This window comes from Rhinolophus sinicus, chromosome 11 (genome assembly GCF_057876585.1).
Source record: "Rhinolophus sinicus isolate RSI-liver-muscle chromosome 11, RSI-T2T, whole genome shotgun sequence".
NCBI lineage: Eukaryota > Metazoa > Chordata > Mammalia > Chiroptera > Rhinolophidae > Rhinolophus > Rhinolophus sinicus.
Genome location: NC_142511.1, coordinates 22,174,759 through 22,197,006, shown reverse-complemented (window position 1 = coordinate 22,197,006; position 22,248 = coordinate 22,174,759). Strand labels below are relative to the sequence as shown.

General features: G+C 50.1%; 1 protein-coding gene across 1 annotated transcript in view; it reads left to right on the top strand.

Moving 5' to 3' along the window:
- Positions 1-277: 277 nt before the first annotated feature.
- RASSF5 (Ras association domain family member 5) overlaps positions 278-22,248 on the top strand; it is a 69,993-nt gene continuing 48,022 nt past the window's right edge. Inside the window, exon 1 of the mRNA XM_019752477.3 lies at positions 278-1,054. Coding sequence (XP_019608036.2) covers positions 595-1,054 — 460 coding nt within the window. The 5' untranslated portion in view covers positions 278-594. The remainder of the gene's footprint in view (positions 1,055-22,248) is intronic.

The window sequence follows — 22,248 nt, the reverse complement described above, 5'->3', positions numbered from 1 at the left end:
GGGGCTTGGCTCGCCGGGCGCGGGGGCGGGGGGGGGGAAGGTCGGGTCACGGTGAGGCGGGGAGGGGAGGGAGAAAGCGCCAAGGAGCACGTCCCTCCGGTCCGCGGGAAACACGGAGCGTGGCGGGCGGACACCCACCCAGCCATGGACCTCTCGCTAGACTCCATTCCCTGCTAGCTCCCAGGCCCTTCCTTCCGCCCGCCCTCTCACCTGGGCGTGTTGGGGTGCGGGTGGGGGTGGCTGGTGTGCGGGGAAATGATGGGAGGGGGATAGAGGCGGGCTGAAGGCAGACGGCCCCCTACAGAAATGCTTCTTCTGAGTTGTAGCGAATAGAGCCTTTCCCATACGAAATCCTCCAGCTGACCAGTCCGCTTCCTGAAGACGCCCCGAAATCCACACCCACTCGGGCGCCCCCCACTGCCAACCCTGCGGCTTGGTTGGTCCGCGGTTCCCTGGGGTCGTCCTTCCTGCCTCTCCGGAGTCTCCCCGCCCCCGCCCCGCCCCGCAGCCTGCGGTCCCTTTAAAGGCCGCTGGTCTGGGGCCGCCCTCCTCTCGAGGAGGACTCGGGAGTAGCGCCGCCGCCGCGTGCCTGGCATGGCCATGGCGTCCCCGGCCATCGGGCAACGCCCGTACCGGCTGCTCTTGGACCCAGAACCGCCGCGCTATCTGCAGAGCCTGGGCGGCCCGGAGCCGCCGCCGCCGCCGCCGCCCGGCCGGTCCTCGTGCCGCTGTGCCCCCGCGCCCCTCTCCACTGCGCCCGGGGCGCACGAGGGGCGCAGCGCCCGAAGGGCTGCCCGAGGGGACCCGGAGCCCCCACCCCGAGCCTCCCGCCCCGCTCGCCCTCTCCGGCCTGGTCTGCAGCAGAGACTGCGGCGGCGGCCTGGAGCGCCCCGACCCCGCGACGTGCGGAGCATCTTCGAGCAGCCGCAGGATCCCCGCGTCCCGGCGGAGCGAGGCGAGGGGCACTGCTTCACGGAACTGGCGCTGCGGAGCGGCAGAGGCTGGTGTGACCTGTGCGGCCAAGAAGTGCTGCAGCAGGCGCTGCGCTGCGCTAGTGAGTATGAGGGTGGCCAAGGGGAGGGGCGCGCGGGAAGACCGCAGGCAACGGGCGAGCGGCTGGGACCGGGAGAGGGCATTGCCCTCCCCGGCTCCAGGGGATTCCTCAACTTTAAGGGAGATAAGCCCTGGAGACGGCTACTTAGTCCCCTGTCAGGTATCCTTTAGTGACTGCCTACTGCCCAGATTTGGTTCTGCGGTATTTAGTAAATACCTTCTCCTGACAGGTGCATACCTACCCCCCACCACCACAGATACACACGTGTGTACACACATACACACACGCAGGTTGGGGTTGATGGCGGAAGACGCAAGGTCATTCCGTTGTCTCCTGAACACCCTCTTGCTTTTGTTGTAGGTTCTTGAGAGTGGGTTGTGAGAGTGAAACTGATATTGAGATGGCTATTTGACCCGTGCTTATTAAGGGTTAATGGCAAAATGGCATGTTTGTTCATCTATGGTATAGGCCCATGGTACATGTCCCCGTATGGTACATCCTCCAGGGGGCCCTGTTGGGACAGGAAGGAGACCTGGTTAGGCTTTGGATAGAAACAGCTGTGAGGCTGAAGAGAGTCCAGGTCACCCTGGACCTGTGCCCCCTCCTGCTTTCTACCTCTGGTGGCCCCTCAAACCTTTGGCCTCTGCTCTAATGTTTGACTCTGCCCTGCTACCTCCTCTTCTTCCTCCTATGTAACTGCATCTGTCCTCATGCTCTAAAATTACCCAACTCTGGCCTGGTCCCTTCCTCCCCAGAGCTCTCAAGCCCCTCCGGCCTCCTCCTGAGGCTCTTCTCAAACCTGACTATAATAAACACTAGGCACCCAGTGCGCAGATTTTCTGAGCCAATCTGCAATATTCTTGGGAGTTTATTATTTTTTTATTCCTACAGTTTTAGATGTGTGTGTTTTTTTCATGGGTGTCCTCTCCCCACCTCCATCCCCCCATTTTTGCTATTGTCCATGTTTGGCAGAGGATATCCATGTGTTTATGTGTTTATATATGTATTTAAAATATCTGAGGCACAAAGCACAGACAATGGCATAACTCTAGCAAGCATCTCTGGAAATGGATTGTGGTTTGCATCTTTCAGCAAGGGCCCTTCCCCCACGATATCCCATCTAGCTGCACCGTTGGACAGCACCAGCTACTTCCACATCAGGAAAACCCTACCTTGCCTCTCTGCAGCCGGTCCACAGCTGAGGCTGTACAGTCTGCCTCCCATTGCAGCTGGTTGCAGGGGAAGAGCGCTCAGATTCTAAGCCAGGGTTAAATGGAAGGGGAAGATTGGAGGGGGAAGGGGTGCTATTCCCTCCAACACCAGAACTCACAGTTCAGATGCCATTTAAAAAGGAAAGAGCAAAAGTTATAGAGGTGTGTATTGTGGGTGGAGGGCTGTTGTCACTGGTAAATGCCCCTGACCTTCCCGTAGAATTGAATGCCCTCGGATGTGTTGGCAGCTTTGGCCTTTTCAAGGGTCCTGGGTACTTTACTATGATCACCAACCCTGTCGACACAGAGGCAGTACCCTCACTGTAATGGGTTTTATTGTGTGGAATTCCCGGGAATCTGCTTCACTGGAATTTTATTTTGTATTAAGATGCTTGGGGACTATATCAATTGTTGAACATTTTGCACAGTTTTATGATTTGGGGGTGGTGGTGATAACAGTGTATTTGTGTGTTTGTATGTGCATATACATGATACTCTATGACTACATGAATTGATGTTAACTTCACATCAGACTTTATTTCCTTTGATTAGTTCCTAAATAGTTCCTCATGGCAGGAAGACCCAGGTGCAGGGACATTTCCTCTGACTTTGGGTGACTTGGTGGCACTTGCATAGGTTTAACACCAACCAGGGATATCTGAACACCAGAGAGCGAGAGAGCAGAGCTGGAATCAAGGGGCTCTGGAGAGGAGTCTGTTTGTCATTACACATATTTAACAGTGGGCCTGTGGCTGGATGGGAACAATTAAGAAATATTCTGATGTGCAAATGAGAACTGGTAGGGGGAGACCCAGCAGGCCGGACTCACTGAGCATCTTTCTTTAAACTGAAGGTCTAATTCCATGGCAGGGTTGCTTTATTTTATCTTTGTTCTAAAAAGCAAGGGTCTGAAGTACGACTTGTAAAAGGCAGCAGTTTGCAATGATGAAGAGCACAGCCTGGAACTGGAATCCCAGGGTGTGAATCCAGGGTGTGAATCCAGGGTGTGAACTCTGCCACCGAGTCTCAATGTGACCCTGGGAATCTCTGTGTTCTGATTCCTTGTTTTAAAAAATGGGGAAAATAACGTTACCTATTTCATCATGTTAATGTCAGAATTAAATGAATTAATATATATAAAGCACTTAGAACAGTGCCTAAAAAATGCAATATGAATGTTTAATGCAATGTGAATATTACTATTATCCCCTCCCACTCAACAGTTGTGACAATTTGTCTGGGTTTGGGACACTTCTTGGGATCACCTTTCCAAGCAATGCGTACAGTTTTCAGACGCTGTCTGGTGGCTTAGCTAAGTGGGGTAGCGAGTGCCCTGAGTATCCCAGGAAGTGCAGGTATCAGTGTCCTCTAGAAACGGTCACTCTGCCTGCTGGCTGAGGAGCATCCTCACAGAATGTCAGTGGCTTAGTGGTCACCAAGATACTGGCACCTTGTCTTTGTATCGTAGAACACAGGCTCAGTAAGTAGTGGCTGATGAAGGTGGCAGCTTGTTATTAGTATTAAATCTCCTTGCTCTTGGAAACAAGCAGAAGGGCAGTGGGTATGTGAATGACATACCCAGAAGGGCAGTGGGTGTGAGCAGGAGGCTGACACTGGGTGGGAGCCCTGTTGGCAAAATGGCTTTTAATAAGGGAAGCTTTTAGAAAACTGCCTGCCTTTTTAGTGAAAGTTCCTGTAATTTAAGCTTACCCCTGCTTCAAGGTCTGTATCTGAGCTCTGGTTAATGCTGGATTTGCCAACAGGGCAGTTCAGGGTTAATATTAATTTCCAGGATGGAAGGAATCATGTTTGTTAGATAGAGAAGGAAAGCCAATGAGAATTGGTGGGAGGAGAGAGAGACAGAGAGACAGAGAGAGACAGAGAGAGGTGATTGTGTGAATGTGTGCGTGTGTTTTGGCGTGGGGGCAGTGGTAGTGGTGAGAATATCCATTTCCAGCACTCCAGGGAATGGTCAACATGCAAACCTCAACAACCGCGTTTTAGCTTTGTTCTCAGGGAATATCCCTTACAGATCATAGACCCTTTTCTCTGTAGAAGGCACATTGGGTTGACATTTGACCTTTCACCTCATTTTGGTGGATGTGTAAGCCTTCCTGGACCAGAGACTGATCTGGAATATGGGGAAACCTAAGTCCCACTCAACCAAGAGGATTGCTTGGACATACCTTGCATACTGCCAGTGAGTGCCGTGCGTCTGCTCCTGGAGCCGGTCTCTCTCTGGAAGGGGCGTTGTTCAGAGCTATGAAGTGTTAAGTGATTGGAATTAAAGGGTTGAAAGGGGGGCCCTGGGGCTTATCATCCTAACTTCCCCTTCCTGTGATAGACATTAATGATGGTGTGAGTATGAGGCATTTGCCATGGTCTTCAGGGGTGGGGAAGGGGGACTTTCTTGGTGAATGAGGCTGGTATCTCACAGGGCCCCTTGTCTAGCCTTTCCAGCCCTGTCTTGTCACTGCATGAATGGCTGGGCTTAACCCGCCTGTCTCTGCAGACTGGAACCACCCATGTGACAGCCGTCAGGTCCCGCAGGCCCACGCCTTGTCGTGGGTTCTTTCTAGAAGAGGTTACTGGGACATTGACGTGATTCTCCCTGTACAGGAACCCTGGGCGCTTGGGTGATGTTTTATTTGTCCAGTGCATCCACCCAGTGCTGAGGTGTGTGGCTTGAAGTATTTTCATAGATTCAGACCCATGTTTGGCTTTGGATGTTAGGAAAATGAAGCAGAGAGGGATGCTGTGTTGTTACAGATGTGGAATCTGCCACTTCCCGTCCCTCTCCGTCCCCGACTCTAACTGGCGTCGTCTTCTTGAGAAAGATCCTAGTGGAGTGTGGAGGGACAGAGAAAAGACGTGGAATGCTGAGAGAGGCCTTTTGAGGTCCCTAAGCGGTGCCTGTTTCCTCTCCTCCCCGCTTCCTGTCTTCTCAAAAGATGGAAGTGAAAGGATTAAATGTAGGCTTTATCATCAGAGCATGAAATTTTCTGATTATGGAGTGAGAGGGGCTTGAATCCCAGGTACAGTCAAAAGTGATTAATGCCGCTTGTCTGCCTGCCTAATTAGACTTGGTAATGAACGTGTGTGTTCGCCTGCTGACCCTGCAAGTTATTAGGTGGACGTGAATTGACATCTCCCCTCTACACTGAGGGTTTGGTCTGGGATCCTCTCTCTTCTCCCCAAGTTTACCAGTGAATCAGCCTATGACAAGACTGGCAGCTAGGCCCTGAGTGACAGGGGAAGGACAGCCCCCAACTCAGCCCCAAAGGCCCTGACTGGCTGGTGAAGTGACTCACCTGCTCTGGGCAGGCGCCAAAAGCTCTAGAGGGGTGGCTGAGGCTCAGGGCAGGCCCAGCCCACTGGGAGAATGACACCGGAAGAATTCTTTGCAGGTCAATTGTGCCTTTTCTCTGAAGAGCCCAAAGTGTTTTCATTGTTCCTGCCACACATCCTCGGAATAGCTTCCTGAGGTCAGAACTCGGGGAGGCCTCTGCTGAGGTCTCATGTGGGTGGGGGTCGCCAGTCCACCTGCCGAGGGGCAGGGTAGGATTAGGGCGAACCAGACTGGCCTGGAAGGCCTTGGGGACATCTCTGGCTATCAAGCCATTTCCCTCCTTTGCTCTGTGCCCAGCACCTCTGTATCAGAGACAGCCCCCCAACTGCTGTCCCATGGGACCCTCTTTGGCTCCCCACACCCACCCCTCATTCCTCAGTTTCCTCATGGAAGGAGCTGCTGGGCACTCTTGCCCTGCCCAGGATACCATTAAGGCTGGTGAGAGAGCTGTAAACACATCTCTGGCCTCATGGGAGGCCCTTCTTGTTCGCATTCCTTGGGTGAGGAGGTGAGTATTCTTTGGCGGGTGAGTATTTGTGGGTGTACAAAGCATGTAAAGAGATCATTCCCCCTGACGCCCCACCCATGCCTCAGTCAGCACCCCCTGGTGTGGTCTCCTCAGCATGCTGGCAGGTCCGGCCTGTGCTGGTGGCAGGATGCTTTCTGCCTTTCCAGATGGCCTCCTGCCTCCTCTGCTGACCTTGGCCACCCACCCCTCCTGTGGGGCTCAGTCCGGCTTTCCCCTGGCTGACTTGGGAAGTGCTGGCAGCAGCTGATGCTGGCAAGGCCAGCCCTGACTGCAGAGATGGTTGTACATTTAGTCACTTTCAGTTTTTTCAGTCCAAGAGTTTTGGCAAATGTCTCTCCACATGTTTGGGGCCAGATCTTGGTGTTGGGAGGGGAGCTGAGCCAACTTAGGCTTGGGGACAGAGCAAGGAGGCCGAAGTAGTGATGTCAGACAGGGCAGCGGGCTCAGGTCCCTGGAGGCACTGGCTGAAGTGGAATAAAATTGGTGCTAGGGAGTTGTCATGGGGAGACCTGCCCTCAAAGTCAAGGCTATCGTGACTCAGACCTGAGGAAGTGATATTTGGGTGTTCTTTGAAACACTCCACACTCCATGCTCAGGAGACATAGGCAGAGCATGGTTCGGTCTTTGGCCATAGTGGCAACTTCAGGTGGGTTCTGTTCTAGCCTGCCTGTGGTTCCTGGCATAGAGAAAGTTCTTGAGATGTGCACCCATAAGGAAAGATGTAATGTTTGGTTTTTATATTGCCCTTTTTGGAGAGGAAGAAGTCTTTCCTGGCCTGGTAGCATGTGCCCAGTCTCCCTGTGGAGAATACTGTTTTGGCTGAGGGATCTGGTGACCCCTGGTTGTTGTAAAAGGTCCCAGGTTCTCTTCAGGATTGTCCTCCCCCACCTATTGTCCTGGCCCCATTGACAGCTTCAGGGGGACAAGTGTGCTCTGACATTGTGCTGAGGGTTTGTAGGAAGGGTGGTGTGGGGAAGTGTAGTCTGTTCATTCCCATGTGTCCCGGGGTGGTGGGCAGGTAGCCAAGTATGTCACTCACCTGTGACCACAGTGAGCTAGGTCATATTTACTGTCCAGTGGAGGGCCTGCACACCACCTTCTGCTCTTGTTTGTCCCTGTTTCTTGAACAAACATTTACAGGGCGGGGGCAGATATTACCCAGACTTTTGCAGTGGCTACTGGCTAGAGCTACGAGAAAATGAAAAGTTGGCTTTTATGGACCTTTAAGAAATCAGACCACAGGGTCACTAAAATCAGGCCTAAAAAAAGAGTGATGTTCTTTAACTATCTGGGTTTTTTGTTTTGTTTTGTTTTTGTTTTTAATCCTTTCACGTTTTGTTTCTACTGGAGGCTTGATCTGGGAAAGAATCATCATTCTATTTGCTGGAGATACAAATTAGTGTTTTATGAGCCTGTTAGGATGGGAATATCCTGTAGATACAGAGTTGAGAATGGCCTAGAAATTGTGGGACCGGATATAACTTTTACCTCAGAGACGACTTCGCGTTTTCTAGGACACTGGGTTGTGAGGTAGGCAGGGCTGGTTGAATCCTGGCCGTCTCACAGATGAGGAGACACAGCATTTAGTGAGTCAAAGGACTTCTCCAAGATGCCCCAGACCGTTATAGCAAACCCAGCTCCAGAACCCAACATAGCATTTTGCCTTATGCGCTAATGTCATTGAACATGCAAGTTAGTTGAATTTCCTCATTCAGCTGCCTTCCTTCTTCCAATGAACACTGAAATGTCCATCAAACGAGGTACAGAAAAACAGGAGGGCCAGCCAAGTGGTGGGTTAGCCATATGCAAACTAGAAAATCAGTCAGGGCCTGGATAATTGAGAGTTGACTGCACTTCAGCCTGGTTTCAACATTTAGTTTCTAGATAGGTTTTTCAGCGTGTGTAAATCATGCGATCTTACCACAAAGGGTGAAGTTTTTCTAAACCTCAAGATAAAAGAAACAAGTGTATCTCAGCAAGTGTGTCTCTCCCTACCACCACCTATTGGTGTTGGGTGCATTTAGGGGGTGGGCATGGAAATGCAAGTAGAAGATCTTTTCCTGTTTCATGCCTCCTTACTGTGACCCAGGGTCAGAGTTCATGACACAGGATTAACCATGAACCAAGGTGAAATTAGGTTCAGTCTCAGAAGGGACAGCTAGGGTGAAGAAGAGTTGGATAGGGACTGGAAAATCAACTGAGGCTGGCATAACGAACCCCTGCTCTGTCCCAGGCCGTGGTGTGACCACGTGGGGAAGAGCAAGTCTGGGGAAAGCCCCCCACCCCAACTCTGACTCGATGTGTCTCCAGGTCAGGTTCTCACTTGGGTATCATGACTTACTTTCTTTGCTGAGTTAGAGGAAGCTGTTTTCTTCTATCCAAGTTGAATGGAAGCTGGAGGTTTTGTGTTTTCTGTTGAAAGTATTAAAAAATCCAAAAAAACCTCAGAGATGCCTCACTATTCAAATGGAACAATAGATTCCAGCTGTAACTGGAGAGTTTTGAGAGAAAGCGGTGAGCATACAGTACATAAATGTCTATTCTGGTGCTGAATGTTTTTTTTTTTTTTTAAATCTGGAGGTACCTTTATCTGAATAGGGTATTTCAAGGTGAGAATATATTCTAAACCCAGAATTTAAGATCGTGAAGCCTGTTCCTTCAAATTTTGTTGGGCCTTGGCTGGACTCTCTCTTCAGCGTGGAGGTCATCTGGTCAAGGCTTGGGTGTCAGGGGCAGCAAGAGGTTATCTCAAGCATTCCCCTGCTTCTAGACAATGCTTCTCCTAAGCCATCCCTGTAGGAGAAAATCTATCCAGTTTTCAAAGGGTCAGCAGTGAAGATTCTAGAGCCTCCCAAAGCCCTGTCTCTTGTCTCTGCCAGTTCTTTCCTGCTGGATTCTTCAACTGCTTACTCTGTCAAAGAACAGCTCTGTGGTGAGGAGAAAGGAGAAGTGAGGTCAGTTTATCCTTGAGCCCAAATGGGGCATTCTGGAGGGATTTCCTCCCATTGCATGTGACTCATATTTGAAAATCCCCCTGACACGCATGTGTTCTCATCTTTGAGGATAGCGATGGGAATACCAGCCTGGTCTGTACGCAGCCAGGCGGGTGTCCTGAGCCTTCTTGGAGATCTCATGTACAAGATCAGAGTCACAGTGGGGCAGGGAACCTTGGCTCCCAACTGTTGCCTGATGGCCCCAAGTGTCATTTCAGGACTTGGACTCACTCGTGACCCTCTTCTGGTGCAGAGGTTACTGGGTAAACTGTGCAGCCCAGTCCCCCTGAGGAAATACTAGGGAGAGAGTACCAGTGTCCTGGCCTAAGGAAGGGCAGTATCTGGGGTAATGTCTATATTAAATAAATGAGCTGTAACAATGTGTTTTTATTGTCGAGCTTGCAAACGAGGTTTTGTTGGTATTGCACCCGAGCCCCTCTGTAGTGAGGGGTGACCTAAAATGGGGACCTCCTGGCCAGATGTCCTATGAGAAGGGCAGGTGATGGGGGAACCTATTTGGAGGACTGGAGTGTAGCTTAGGTTTGTTCTACCAACATTTTCTTCTCTAAGTGGGCCCACGGACATGGCCTTGGGTATAGGATGCCATTCAGCATTCTCTGTGACGTGGGGAAACACTACAGCACAAAGGAGGGGAGCCAGGTTGGCAGTTACAGGAGGAGTAACAGAGCTCACCTCCAAATTCATGAGTGCTGGCTTCCTGGACCTGACACTAGGTGACCAGAGCACAGATGTGCAAATGCCGCTTCATTTCTGCACACGCCTCTGTCCTCTGTGATACGTTTCCTCTGGTTCACGAACAGTGACCTCCCTCATCCGAAACGTGCCTCAACTGGCGGTTGGCAGATGAGTTCTGGCATCTCTGGGCAGCCTGGCAGCAGGCAGCCCTCTCCAGAGGTTTTCCTGGAAGGTTTTGCTGCCTGTCCAGTGCCATTCGCCCTTCTTGGTCTGAGTGACAGGGCCACTGGGAACTTTCCCGTCAGGACTTGGTTGTTTTTGGGAGTTAGCATTGAGGGGACACCCTCTGAGCATCATTTTAAGGAAAGAGGACAACATTTCCACCCTTTTAAATATTTTCTCTTTCTTCCTCTTTTTGCCTGTCACCTCTTCTCTGCTCAGGTCTCTGGTCTCAGATAAATGGTCTGACCCCCTTAACACCACCTCCTTCTGGGCCCAGCGACTGAAAGCTACGGCTCTGGAGGATGTGAAGTAGCCTGGTTGTCCCTTAGGAGCCTATGCAGTTGATAAAGCATTACAATCGCCATTCCCAAGAAATCCATTAATGAGCTCCTGGGCCAGGCACACGGTATGAGGTAACCCATCACTCCTGTCATCGGTTGAAACTTTGGAGACATTGATTTTTAGACTCACGGGCGCTACTGAGGAGTGAGGCTCAGGCAGCCTCTTTCCTGCAGCCTCTTTGGTGCGGGAATTTTTATCTTATCAAGCTAAAAGCCCCAGGAATAGAAAGTTTTCCACTGGGGGCGGTGGAGGGGAAGGACCTCAGCTAGAATTGAAAAGGCATCGCTTAGGCTGTGCTGGGGCCACTGAGGCCCCAGGTGCCTGTGGCTTCCTTTGGAAGAGCAGCGAAGCTGGACTGATTTGAGCAGAACCTCAGTCACATGAAGCCTGGAGCCCTTCCAGGGCCCACTCATCCCCCCATCCCTGACGCCAGGCCTAGAGAGAAGCTATTGATCTCCTGCAGCTGGGATGACAGAGGGCCGAGATGAGGAGGCGGCCACTGCCTGCTTCGGGACAGTCACCTCGAGGCTCCAGCAGCTCTTCCGCAGGCTCCCTAAGAGCCACTTGGGATCAGAAAAGCTCCAGGCCCCACAGAGTTTCCGCCACAAGGCCCGGCTGGCTCGTGGTAGGTCCAAGTCGCTCCAGCTGGGGGTGTGCAGGGGATACTTGGGTTCTGAGGCCTTTCCCATGGAGAAGGGAGTGCAGGAGATTCTGGCAGCCTGGTATTGAATGCTGAGCTCAGCACCACTCCTTGCCACCCCCCCCCCCACTGCCACCGACTCCCCAGGTACCAAAACTTAGGTGCTGCCACCCTGCAGGTTTAGGTGGCACAGCCAGACCTGAAGGACATGGTCACGCATGTCGGAAGCCCATGGGTTTTAACAGCCTTTCCTTGGCTGAGAATTAGGGCCAAGAAGTCATCTTAACACGTTGCGTATGGCGGGGTTTAAATCCCTCGTGAAGATTCTCGTGATCCGCACGCAACGTGTTAATCTGGCTGGGTTCCTGAGATGGCGGAGTGTGGGGATCTTGGGTGGCCATTGTTTTCCATCTGCTTGTCCTGTGACTCTGGGGAGGGGGGGCAGACCTCGCCAAGGTGCTGAGCCAGCCTTCCAAGGACCCGGGAGCCGTGAGGTTTCCTAGGCTAAGGCTTCTCACCTGCGTGGTTAGTGGAGGTGACTGTGGGGCAGACCGTGTGGGGCTGGAGACTGCTGCGCGGGACACAGCTGGACAGGAGCCCCGGCCTCAGGCAGTGACTGGGCACTAATCAGGGTGAGAACAGTCCTTGCCGGAGGATAACGGACAGTGTGGACCGAGTGAAAGATGAGAAGGAGAGACAGTAGTAATTCAAATTTGTATGGTATCTTAGGTCATCCTAGTCCCCTTTTTCAAGGAAAGGAGACTGGGGCCAAAAAAGGCCCTGTTGGTGGCACCTCCACGTCTATCTGGGACCCTGAGCACCTGCCTTGTAGCCTAGGGGTCTTTCCTCCGTATTTTGCTACCTACAGCATCTTATATTTCTGCAGCGCCCTTCGGCTAAAGATTCAAAGCCTTCGTGTGTGTGTTTTTTTAATGTCATCTATTCCCTCCAGATTGCGGTGTGGTGGGAGTGGGGAAAGGATTTGCTGTTTCACAGGTGAGGTGACTCAGATAAAGCAGGCCCCTCGCTAAAGGTCAGAGCTGCACAACCAGGCCTGGAACCAGTCACGGCTGATCCTGCTCCTCTTGCTGACCTTCAGTGCTTCTCTCTGATGGCTGATCTTTGGAGAACACCCCCTTTCCTTGGGGCTCTTGCCCCATCTTCACCACACTGTTCTCATACAGTTTTAGGAGTAGGTGGGCCTGTAGGTGCCCACAACACAGAGCCTTAGGGATGGAATTAAACTGAAAAGCCATCTCTGGGCTAAGCTTTTAAAAGCAGAGTTTAGAAGACGATATAATGCTGACTATGAAAAATGTAATGTTTCTGATTAAGGTTTTACCTCTAGAGAAGTGGGGATTTTAATTCAATTAATCACCATATGGAGACAAATACTCTTTAGCCAGCCTGAATAATGTATCCTCATCAATAGCCTAATACATGCTGAGAAGCCGGCTGGATACTGAGCTCCTCAGTTTAAGTGCTCAGTAGTGTCTTCAGGTTCACCCTCTCCCCACCTCCCTGTTAAAACTTATTCAATAGATCATTTCCTTGCTCCTTTGCTATTCAGCCCAAGGAGTTATAGATTTAATCAAATCAATCAGGCCTGGAGTGGCAGCATTAAGGTTAGGGTGAGTACTGCACTGCAGCTCAGATGTTAGCGTTTGGACTTAATTGATTGGAAGAGGAGAGGGAAGTCGGTACCCAGAGAGGATGGGAGCAGAAGTCTGCAGGCTGTGGACTTCTGGACTAGCTCTTGCTTGCAGGACTCCACGAGCCACCTGCAGTGTGGCGTGTAAGGAAACGGGCTTATAGCAGGTCACCTTGACTCTGGATTTTGGATTCCTGGCTGGAGGACCCTCCTTATACAGATTAACCTCTCTGAGCCCCGGTTTTTCCCAGTGTAAATGGGGAAAGAATGTCAACCTCAAGCTAGTGTCATATGAGTTAAATATGACTTTGGATGTAAACCAGTTGACATGTCACATACTTGTCACATGGAGGCTTCTCATTGTCAGCTGCTGTGATTTCATGCTGTTAAAAGTAGAAATACTTTTAACAGCTGTTTCCAGTGGGTCACCTGTGCAAGCCCCCAATACAGCTGTTTACTCTTCATTGCACTTGGGCCAAGGTGGGCTGCCTGCGTCTCAGTGAAAGAGTTTGAAGGTTGCCCAGGCAGAAGTGGAGGAGGGGCATAAAACTGTTAAACACATTCTCTGGGAAAATTCCTATCACCGACTTTACCACACCACTTAATTAAGGGGCAAGGCTAGATCAGCCCACCAGGCATCAGTAGGGGCTAAGAAAGCGTGTTGCCAAAGAGCAAGTCATATATCATTTTAAAAGGCTGCTTGGGGGTCACTGGAAAACGGGCCTGGGTCTCCCCAGAAGTCTCTGGTGGTCCTGGCTACAGGGATACAGTTGTAAAGAAGCCTTTGTGTGTCAGCAGGGAGGGCCTCAGACGTAATCTATTTAGCTTTCTTCTCACTGCGGAAAGTCTCCTTTCACCCAGTTGGTTGGTGTTCGGTTGTTGATCTGCACTTTGAATGCAAGTGACATCAAAGCAGGTGTGGAAAATCCAGTGAACTGCAGCAGCCTGGTTGTCCCATAAAGGACTGAACATGGCCTGAAGCAGTGTGCGCCTCCTGGGACCCCCTGGCACGCTGATGAGGCCTACCTGTGCACATGCCCCTGTCTGTGCCTCCCATCCGCACATCTGTCTAAGGTTCTTCTGCCGTCCTGTGCTCTGTAGATTCCCCGGGCAGGACTTCTTGCAAACGTATTTAACTGTTCTTATCTTTGGGGTCTGTGGGACACCATGAAAAATATGCTCAAGTTTAGCAAGAGGGTAGGTGTTCGCTAAAAGCGAAAAAAGACCCTCAAGCTTCTCCTTCTATGTCTGCCCCTCACCACTGGGCTCATGTCCTTTTCTCTGTCAGCTGCCCAGGCTGCTCCTTGTGTCTTCTCAGGGGCCCCAGGGACGGGGAAGAGGGCCCCACGCACAGGGGTAGGGGACCCCACCTGTTTTGTCTCTCTTACACCCAGAGCAGAGTGTCTGTCACATGCCTAGAGGACGCCTCGGAGGCCCCTCCAGAGCAGACCTGAGCCGAGAGGGCATCTGGCGGTTCTGTCTGGCTTTGGACACCATAGGCTCTTGCTGTCTCTTAAATCCCCTTAAACCCAACTGTCTATAACGCTTTAAAACATTTTTTCTTCTCTTAAGGTGGTCTGGCAATAGAATTTATTTTTTCCTGTGGTGACAATCAAAATAGATATATCTATATTGGAAAAAAATATACAAGTATGTGTATATATATAGATTTCTTTCATACATTTGTTCCTGTTACAGAAAGTCTTTGGATAGAGCTGGCTGTCCTTTGGACCAGTGTTTGACTTAGTAGGCCCTCAAGAAATATATCGAATGGATGCCCGCATGCACATGAGAACTGACCAGTAACTAGGTAGGTGTGGAAGCATTAGAGATACAACTATAGAAAAAATAAAATACTCTCTCTTTGCTTCTCTGTATTTGTTTGTTTTCATGGGCACACATACTTTAATTGCCCCTATTCAAAAATTGTGCCACATTTTTGTACTTCTGTCTGTGTGGCCAAACCCTAAATATAACTTGGACCTTTTCCAATATGAAGTCAGAGGGTCCAGGTGACTAATCACCTACAGACATTTGCATGTGATGAATGAGGTCCATTTGCCTTTCCCATCCTTGGAATCCGCCTCAAATCATTTATTTTTACATTTTTCCAAAATCTACTGCCTCCATCCATTGTTGGCCAGGATGGGATTCTCCGAGATGCTTTGTGATATCGCACTGAGGGCCACACTCTCCCTCCTCTGTCTTTTCCGTCTGCCTTCTCCCCCTCATCATTGCATGAGGCCACAGTACGCAGTATAAAAGGGCCAATAAAATAGGGGTACATCTCTTACAGGTGCTTTAAGTACCATTTGGGAAACAAAAATATAATAACCTCCCAAATTCAATCAAAAGATTAATTAAAATAAAAACATTAAAAGTAGTTTGCTGTTGTAAAACGACCAAATAGTAGCTTTCATAGTAGAGTTTGTTTTAGACAACTGTGGGAATTGTAGTTACAGCAGAATGTAAATGTTATAAACACTGAAAGTGTAAATAATATAATATAGAAAAATATCAGGGGGTGGGAGCAGAAGAGATGGGAGGGAGAGTTCGCGCCAGGTCCTAGCAGGGAGTCAGCTAATGCTATCTGAAGTTGAAGCATGAATTGTTAAAAATGACTCAACCCTATTATGTTTATTTATAATTTTAAGCAAATACACACATGTGCACAAGGCAGGGTGGAGGGCATGCTTAAGGGTTATAGCACCCCCAAGGAGCGGAGTGGCATGAAACAGGCCATATGGGAAAGGTGACCTGGGGTCAGGCCGGGTCCCCTGCCTCACTGGACACAGGGCAGGCATTGCCTGACGTTCCCCTCACTTCCTGCATCATCCGTCTGAACTTGCTGTGAACTGTCCTGCCCTCCCTCCCTCCACCTGTCCCTCCCAAAACAACCCCACCCAACATACCCCCACCTGGCCTGGCTACAGTGCCTTCCTTTTGTTGGTGCTTTCAGCCTAGGGATGTATAGTTGTGTTGGAGAAAGATGATTAATGGGCCTGCCCGAGAGGCACACCCACCCACTCCAGGCAGGATTAAACCTCTGCAGGCCAGGCCAGCCGCCTATGTTTGGGAAGAGGGTGCAGGGGCGTGTCCAGCCTACCTGGAAATGTGACAAGAAGCCAGGCTCAGGAATAAACAAGTGATACATTAGGTTTAGGGACCAAGGTCCCAGTGAGAATTTTAATATCTACTTTGCCCCATGGGCAACAACTGAGAAGGATCTTTCCCCTCAATACGAGGGTCACTCAAAAGTTCATGTCAACCCCATCCAGCTCTGTCACAGCCCAAACCCATATGGTCATTTTTGGAGAGGATGGGGACCAGGAGCTTGGGGGTGGCCTTGTGTCCTCAGTTCAAACCGGCTCCCCAGCACCACTCCACCTCTCCAGCACCTTCTCGCCTCAGTGTGCCTGACCCGGGGGAGCCAGCTTTCCATAGAGGCCGCCCACCCAGCCCTCTATTGCAGACGGGACCTGAACATGCGATCCTGACATGTGTATGTTCAGACACATCCCCTCTTGGCTCTTTGCACAGAGATAACAGCCCCAGTGCCTCCAGCTGCCCCACTTGCCTGTCCATGGGAGGGCTGGCAGTCTCTGACCTAAGGCATGGCCAGGCTTCTATGTCGCTCCTCTTCCACCAGCGCATCGACCCTTCCTGTTGGCTTCTTGGCTTGCTTTCTGGCCTGTGAGTGTGTGTGTGTGTGTGTGTGTGTGTGTGTGTGTGTGTGTGTGTGTTGGAGTTAGGCTTGTGTGCCTCCAGGCCCTCCAGGCTGGGGTGGGGGTGCTGAATGCCCTCAGGGGTGGCCTGTCCTCAGAAACAAGGAATCACAGTATATGGTCTCAAGAGGGCTGGGTCCAGGCTCCTTCCTGGAAACATAAAGATGCAGGTGTCCTGAGCTGGCTGCCTGACCCAGGAGTGGGGAGTTTCCACTCCCTGCTGCCAGCCTCACTAGGAGTTTAACCAGGAGTGTGAAAAATGTATAAATTGTGTTGATTTTGGCAATTGCTACAGACCTCCCAGCTTGACAAACTACAGACTCTACCTTCCCATTCTCCAACACCATACATCCTCTAATGTCCCTGCCTTACTCTTCTGAGCTCATCAAAGGCAGGGCTGGAGGGAGGGAGGAACAGGGAGCAGGAACGTAGGTGAGCAGGAAAGTTGCATGATTCTTCTTACCGCAATACAGTGGAATGAGAAGTTTTTTGGTTGGCATCACACGCTGAGTCAACAGGAAGTACCCAAACTCAGGAGTCCCATAGCTGGAAATGACAGCTATCATTTATTGAGCACATGCTATGTGCAGGCACTATTCAATACTTGACATACATTCTCTCCAATTTTTTCAACAAATCTGGCAAGGAAGATATTACTTCCATTTTGCAGATGAGGAAATTGAGGCTAAATAAATTCCATATTTTACTGAGGTTAGGTCAGTTGTCCAGTCCCATCTCTTACCCAGTTAGTAGGAGGGCTTAGGTTCAAGCCCTGATCTCTGTGACTGTGGAGGCCAGATTCTGTCCTTTCCTCAGCTCCCAGTTAATTGCTTCGTCCCCTGCACCCATTCTCAAAGACCTCTGTCATACACATTAAGCAGTGTGCGTCAAGGCACCACACAATTTATTCGAGGATTTCTGATTTATAGCTGCTGAGTGGATGCACTCTGGTGCCTCTGTGATGCTGCTGGTGCTGGGAGCCTGGCATCCAACGTGGATGCTGTCCCACCATCCTCATCGATGAGGCAGTTGGCTCTGTTGTGTCCTAGGGAGCAGAGTTGCAGAGGCCGGGCCTCTTTGAGTGGGGGAAGCTGAGAGCCCATTACCTGTGGAGCTTGAAACTGGCTGAAGAGCTGGCCTTTCTGGCGAAGCTGTGCTGGGAGCTCAGTGCAGGAACCTCTGGCTGCTGCCAGAGTAGTTCAGAGTCGGCAGATGTAGTGTCCCAGACATGAAGGGGCAATGTCTGGAGAACCAATCCAGAGCAGGCAGACAGTATGGATGGTTTCTGAAGCCCCCAGGCTGAGTGGCTTGGTTGGCTGGGACTTGAGCTGTGAACTGGCTTTTCCAGAATGAGGCAGAAGCTTCTGGGAGGGACACTCTTGCTAGGGCAGAGGAAAAAGCAAACTCCTTACCCAGACCCCTTCAACTCACGGTCTTTTCTGGCCTTGGACCACCCTAACCCCCATCCCTGATGAAGCCCATTCCTGACCTCAAGCAGTCAGGCTAAATGGAACCAGGACCAAAGGAAAGTGACAGCTCTGAGGAACGATTTCCCAGAAAACAGGGCCAGTGAGAAGCAGCCGGGTGTGATGGATTTCCACTCCTCCTCTGTGAGGCTCTCACCAAGTCTCTTAACTTCCCCAAGTCTCAGTTTCCTCATCTCTAAAATAGGGGTGGCCAAAGAAGGAGCTGGGAATCTGCGTCCACACAAAAACCTGCGCACGGTGTTTACAGCAGCCTTGTTCATAATTGCCAAGACTTAGAAGCAACCGAGGTGCCCTTCAGTAGGTGAGTGGATAAATAAACTGTGGTACCTCCAGACAATGGAATATTATTCAGTGCTAAAAAGAAATGAGCTATCAAGCCATGAAAAGACATGGAGGCAGCTTAAATGCATATCACTAAGTGAAAGAAGCCAATATGAAAGGCTACCTACTGTATGACTCCTACTATGTCACATTCTGAAAAAGGCAAAACTGGCGACAATAAAAAGATCAGTGGTTACCAGTGGCTGGGTGGGAGGAAGGGATGAATAGAGCATAGAGATTTTTAGGGCAGTGAAACTACTCTGTATGATACTATAATGGTAGATAGATGTCATTATATGTTTGTCTAAACCCATGGAACGTACAACGCCAAGGGTGACCCCTAATGTAAATGGTGGACTTTGAGTCATAATGATGCGTCAGTATAGGTTCATCAGTTGTAACCAGTGTCCCACTCTGGTGGGAGATGTTGATAATGGGGGAGGTTGTGGGGCAGGGGGGCATCAGGTATATAGGAACTCTGTATACTTCTGCTTGATTTTGCTGTGAACCTAAAACTGCTCTAAAAAGTAAAGTCTGCTTTTAAATAAAGAGGGGTAGAAACATATGTCATACAGACGTAGTATTGATTATATAAAATCATACAAAGTGTCTGGCATATTGTGGGTAGTGAATAATGGTACCTGATGTCATTACAATGATTTTTCTTTGTTCCTTTTTTTGTGATATTTTTTTTCCATTAGTACAGAATATATGTTCATTGTAAAAGTTTAGAAACTATAAGGAAAGGTAAAGCACTTGAAATTCTATCACTCAGAGCAAGCATGTCATCTTTCCAGATACCTTTCTGTGTGTAATGTGTCCGTAAGTATGTGTATATTTTTATATAATCAAGACCATAAAACACAGTCTTTTTCTCTTTAATGATATGCTTGTGGACATCGTCCCAAGTTGACCAATGTTAATCTACATCGTCTTATATAATTGCTAAGTAATATTTTATTTTAAAATGTATCATAACTGTAATGGGTCCCCTGTAGACAGATGTGGGCTATTCTAGAATTCTGTTGTCATAACCACTATGTGAGGAACACTTACTTTAATAAAGACATATTTAGACACAAATAAGTACACACTCTGGGTAAATTCCTGCAGGAAATTGGTCCCACCAATAGGCAAGAACCCTCTCGTTTACCCACATCCTCTGTAATACTAGGATTTATAAACTTTGGTTGACAATGTTCTCTTCTGAAGTAAGAGCAAGGATATTGGAGGGGGGTGGGCAGGAGGGTAGGGAGAGAAAAGTCCTGGACAGGCAGAGGTATGTGAGGCAGGGGAGGTTACCCCTCACTGCGCTCCGTGTCCCTCTGGCACCTCACCTCTGCAGGTGACCTGGGCCACCCTTGCTCATACTGGGGCTCGAGCTTCCGTGAAGGTCTGAAGATGCCTTAGGACCTTGTATCAGGACTCTGGAGGTCTGGAGGGAGGTCAGTGGGCAAAGACAGGCTTCCAGGACGGGGGCACAGGCAGAGCTGAGCTATAGGGCGATGGTGCAGTGGTGCTATGGGGGTGGGGCAGGCCCGGGTCAGCCTAGGACAGACGGGTGCAGGGGATGATGGAGGGGTGCTGGGCAGTCTTGAGCGGCTATCGCTGGCCTCCAGTAGGGTGCCTCCCAATGCCAGAATGGGGGACTCAAAGGAACGTCTGAGAATAAAGCCACAGAGGGACCCTGAGCTTGAGGACTGTCCCCACTGACTTGCTTGGAAAGACTAGGACAACACTTACTCTGGTTTTTTAAAAAAACTATTGTATTATAACATTGTCATTTTCCAATGCACGTTGTTTTTGATTTTGCTTTTTCAGATTTCTGTGTAGTGCTTAAGAACAAAATTATTTTAAAACTAGAAGCTACTTATGTGCTTGGTTTGGAAATGAGTAGCTGGGGAAAGTTTGGTGAGACTATAGATTACCCACCGGGAGCTCAGTGGGGTGGGGAGGAATCCACACGTAGCAGAGAAGCGGTGGGAGAGGTGGGGGATGGAACCCTAACTGAGGCCTCCATGTTGCAGGCCTTCTGGGCGGTGATTTACGTTAAGAACCGCATTTCATTCTCATGGCAGCCCTATGAACTGCTGTTATTCCCACGTTATAGTTGAGGCAATTAACGATCAGAGAAGTTCAATAACTGAACCCAAGGTCAGTGACTTGGTTGAACAGTGGCTAGAGGCCAGCCTTCCTTGGAGTCCGTTCTCTTTCCATTGTACCACAGACAGCCAGGCCCCTGAAAGAGGAATGCAAGAGGCTCAAGATCTGTTCTGAGGTTGACCTCCAGGAAGGCGTAGACGCCCAGAGAATGGGTACAGGGCTCCTGGATTCAGAGGCTGTCATGCTTCTCCCCAGGCCTCAGAAGTGCCTTTGGCCGTGCAGGGTGAGAAACTGCTCTCCACTGACCTGGGAGTGACAGCAGGGGAGCCTGACGTAAAGGTGGCCTGTGGGCTCACTGCAGACAAGGCTCTGTCTCCTGGGCGCTTGCCCCACCCTCACCCCACACCTTGGATCCAGCTGGAGGAGGGGAGAATTAAGTGGAAAGCTCCATGATATCTTGGGATCTTACAACTGGGTCTGGGATGAAAGGGCCTTAAAGATTTCTTCTCAATGGATTGCTCAGGTTTCGAAAATTAGCTTCTCAGGTTATGCAGCAGATTGTGTGCGTGTGGTGTGTGTGTGTGTGTGTGTGTGTGTGTGTATGGCGTGTGGTGTATTATGTGGTGTGTGGTATGTGTTTGTGTGTGGTGTATGTGTATGTAGTGTGTGTGGTATGTGGTGTGGTGTGTGTGTGTGTGTGTGTGTGTGTGGTGTGTGGTGTATTATGTGGTGTGTGGTGTGTGTGTATATGTGGTGTGTGTGTATGTAGTGTGTGTGGTATGTGGTGTGGTGTGTGTGTGTGGTGTGTGGTGTGTGTGTGTGAGGTATGGTGTGTGTGTGTGTGTGTGTGGTATGTGGTGTGTGGTGTGTGTGTGTGTGTGTGTGTGTGTGTGTGGTGTGTGCACACACGCACACGATGTGGCAACAGAATGGAACAGGAACTAACTTTGGCAGTCCTGAGGGTGAAGGGTATTCTATATTTTGGAAAAACAGTCTCCTTGCACAGGTAGTTCTGTCTGCTGGGTTCACCATCTCTGGGCTGAGGTGGGAGAAGAATGCCATCTCTGGGCATAGCTTGCCGTGGCCATGGGGCCTGCCCCTTGTTCGAGATGGTGACTTTGATGATGACCTTTGGGGAATGAGAAGGCCAGAAGCAGGGCTGGTAAAGGTAGGCAAGTGGTCCTGGCCTCAGCTCCGCACTCCCTGGCCCCCTCGTCTGACCATATGCGCTGGGCTCTGGAAATGGTTCCATGAGAAACCCCATCTATTTGTGCCTAAGGGCTCTGGGTTCCCAATATGGCCAAGGGTGCCTCCATCCAAAATATGTTGAAGTCCTAACTCCCAATACGTCAAAATGTGACCTTATTTGGAAATAGGATAGTTGCAGGTGTAATTACTTAAGCAGGTAGTCCCCTAATCCAGTATGACTGGGGTCCTTATAAGAGGACCATGTGAAGACGGAGGCACACAGGTAGAGGCCATGTAAAGATGGAGGCAGAGATTTGAGTCATGCAGCTGCAAGCCAAGGAACACCAAAGGTTGCCAGCAAACCATGAGAAGTAGGAAGAAGCAAGGAAGGAGTCTCCCCTGCAGGTTTCAGAAGGAGCGTGACACTGCTGACAACCTGATTTCAAACTTTGAGCCTCCAGAACTGAGAGAGTAAATTTCAGTTTTAAGCCACCTAGTTCACTGTGCTTTGTTATAGCAGCTAGGAAACTAATAACACCTGGGGGCTGAGGGTGGACCCAAGGAGACCTCTCTCCATCCTGGCTCTGGATCCTTCCTTGGAGAAGGGCCCTCTTGTGGTTTGTTTCCATCGTTCCTCGTCACAGTTCGCCCCTTGTATTTCCATAGGCTTCTGTTCCCAAACCTGGAAGCACATTTATTTTCTTCAAAACATCCCTGGGGAGGGGACAGAGCCTATA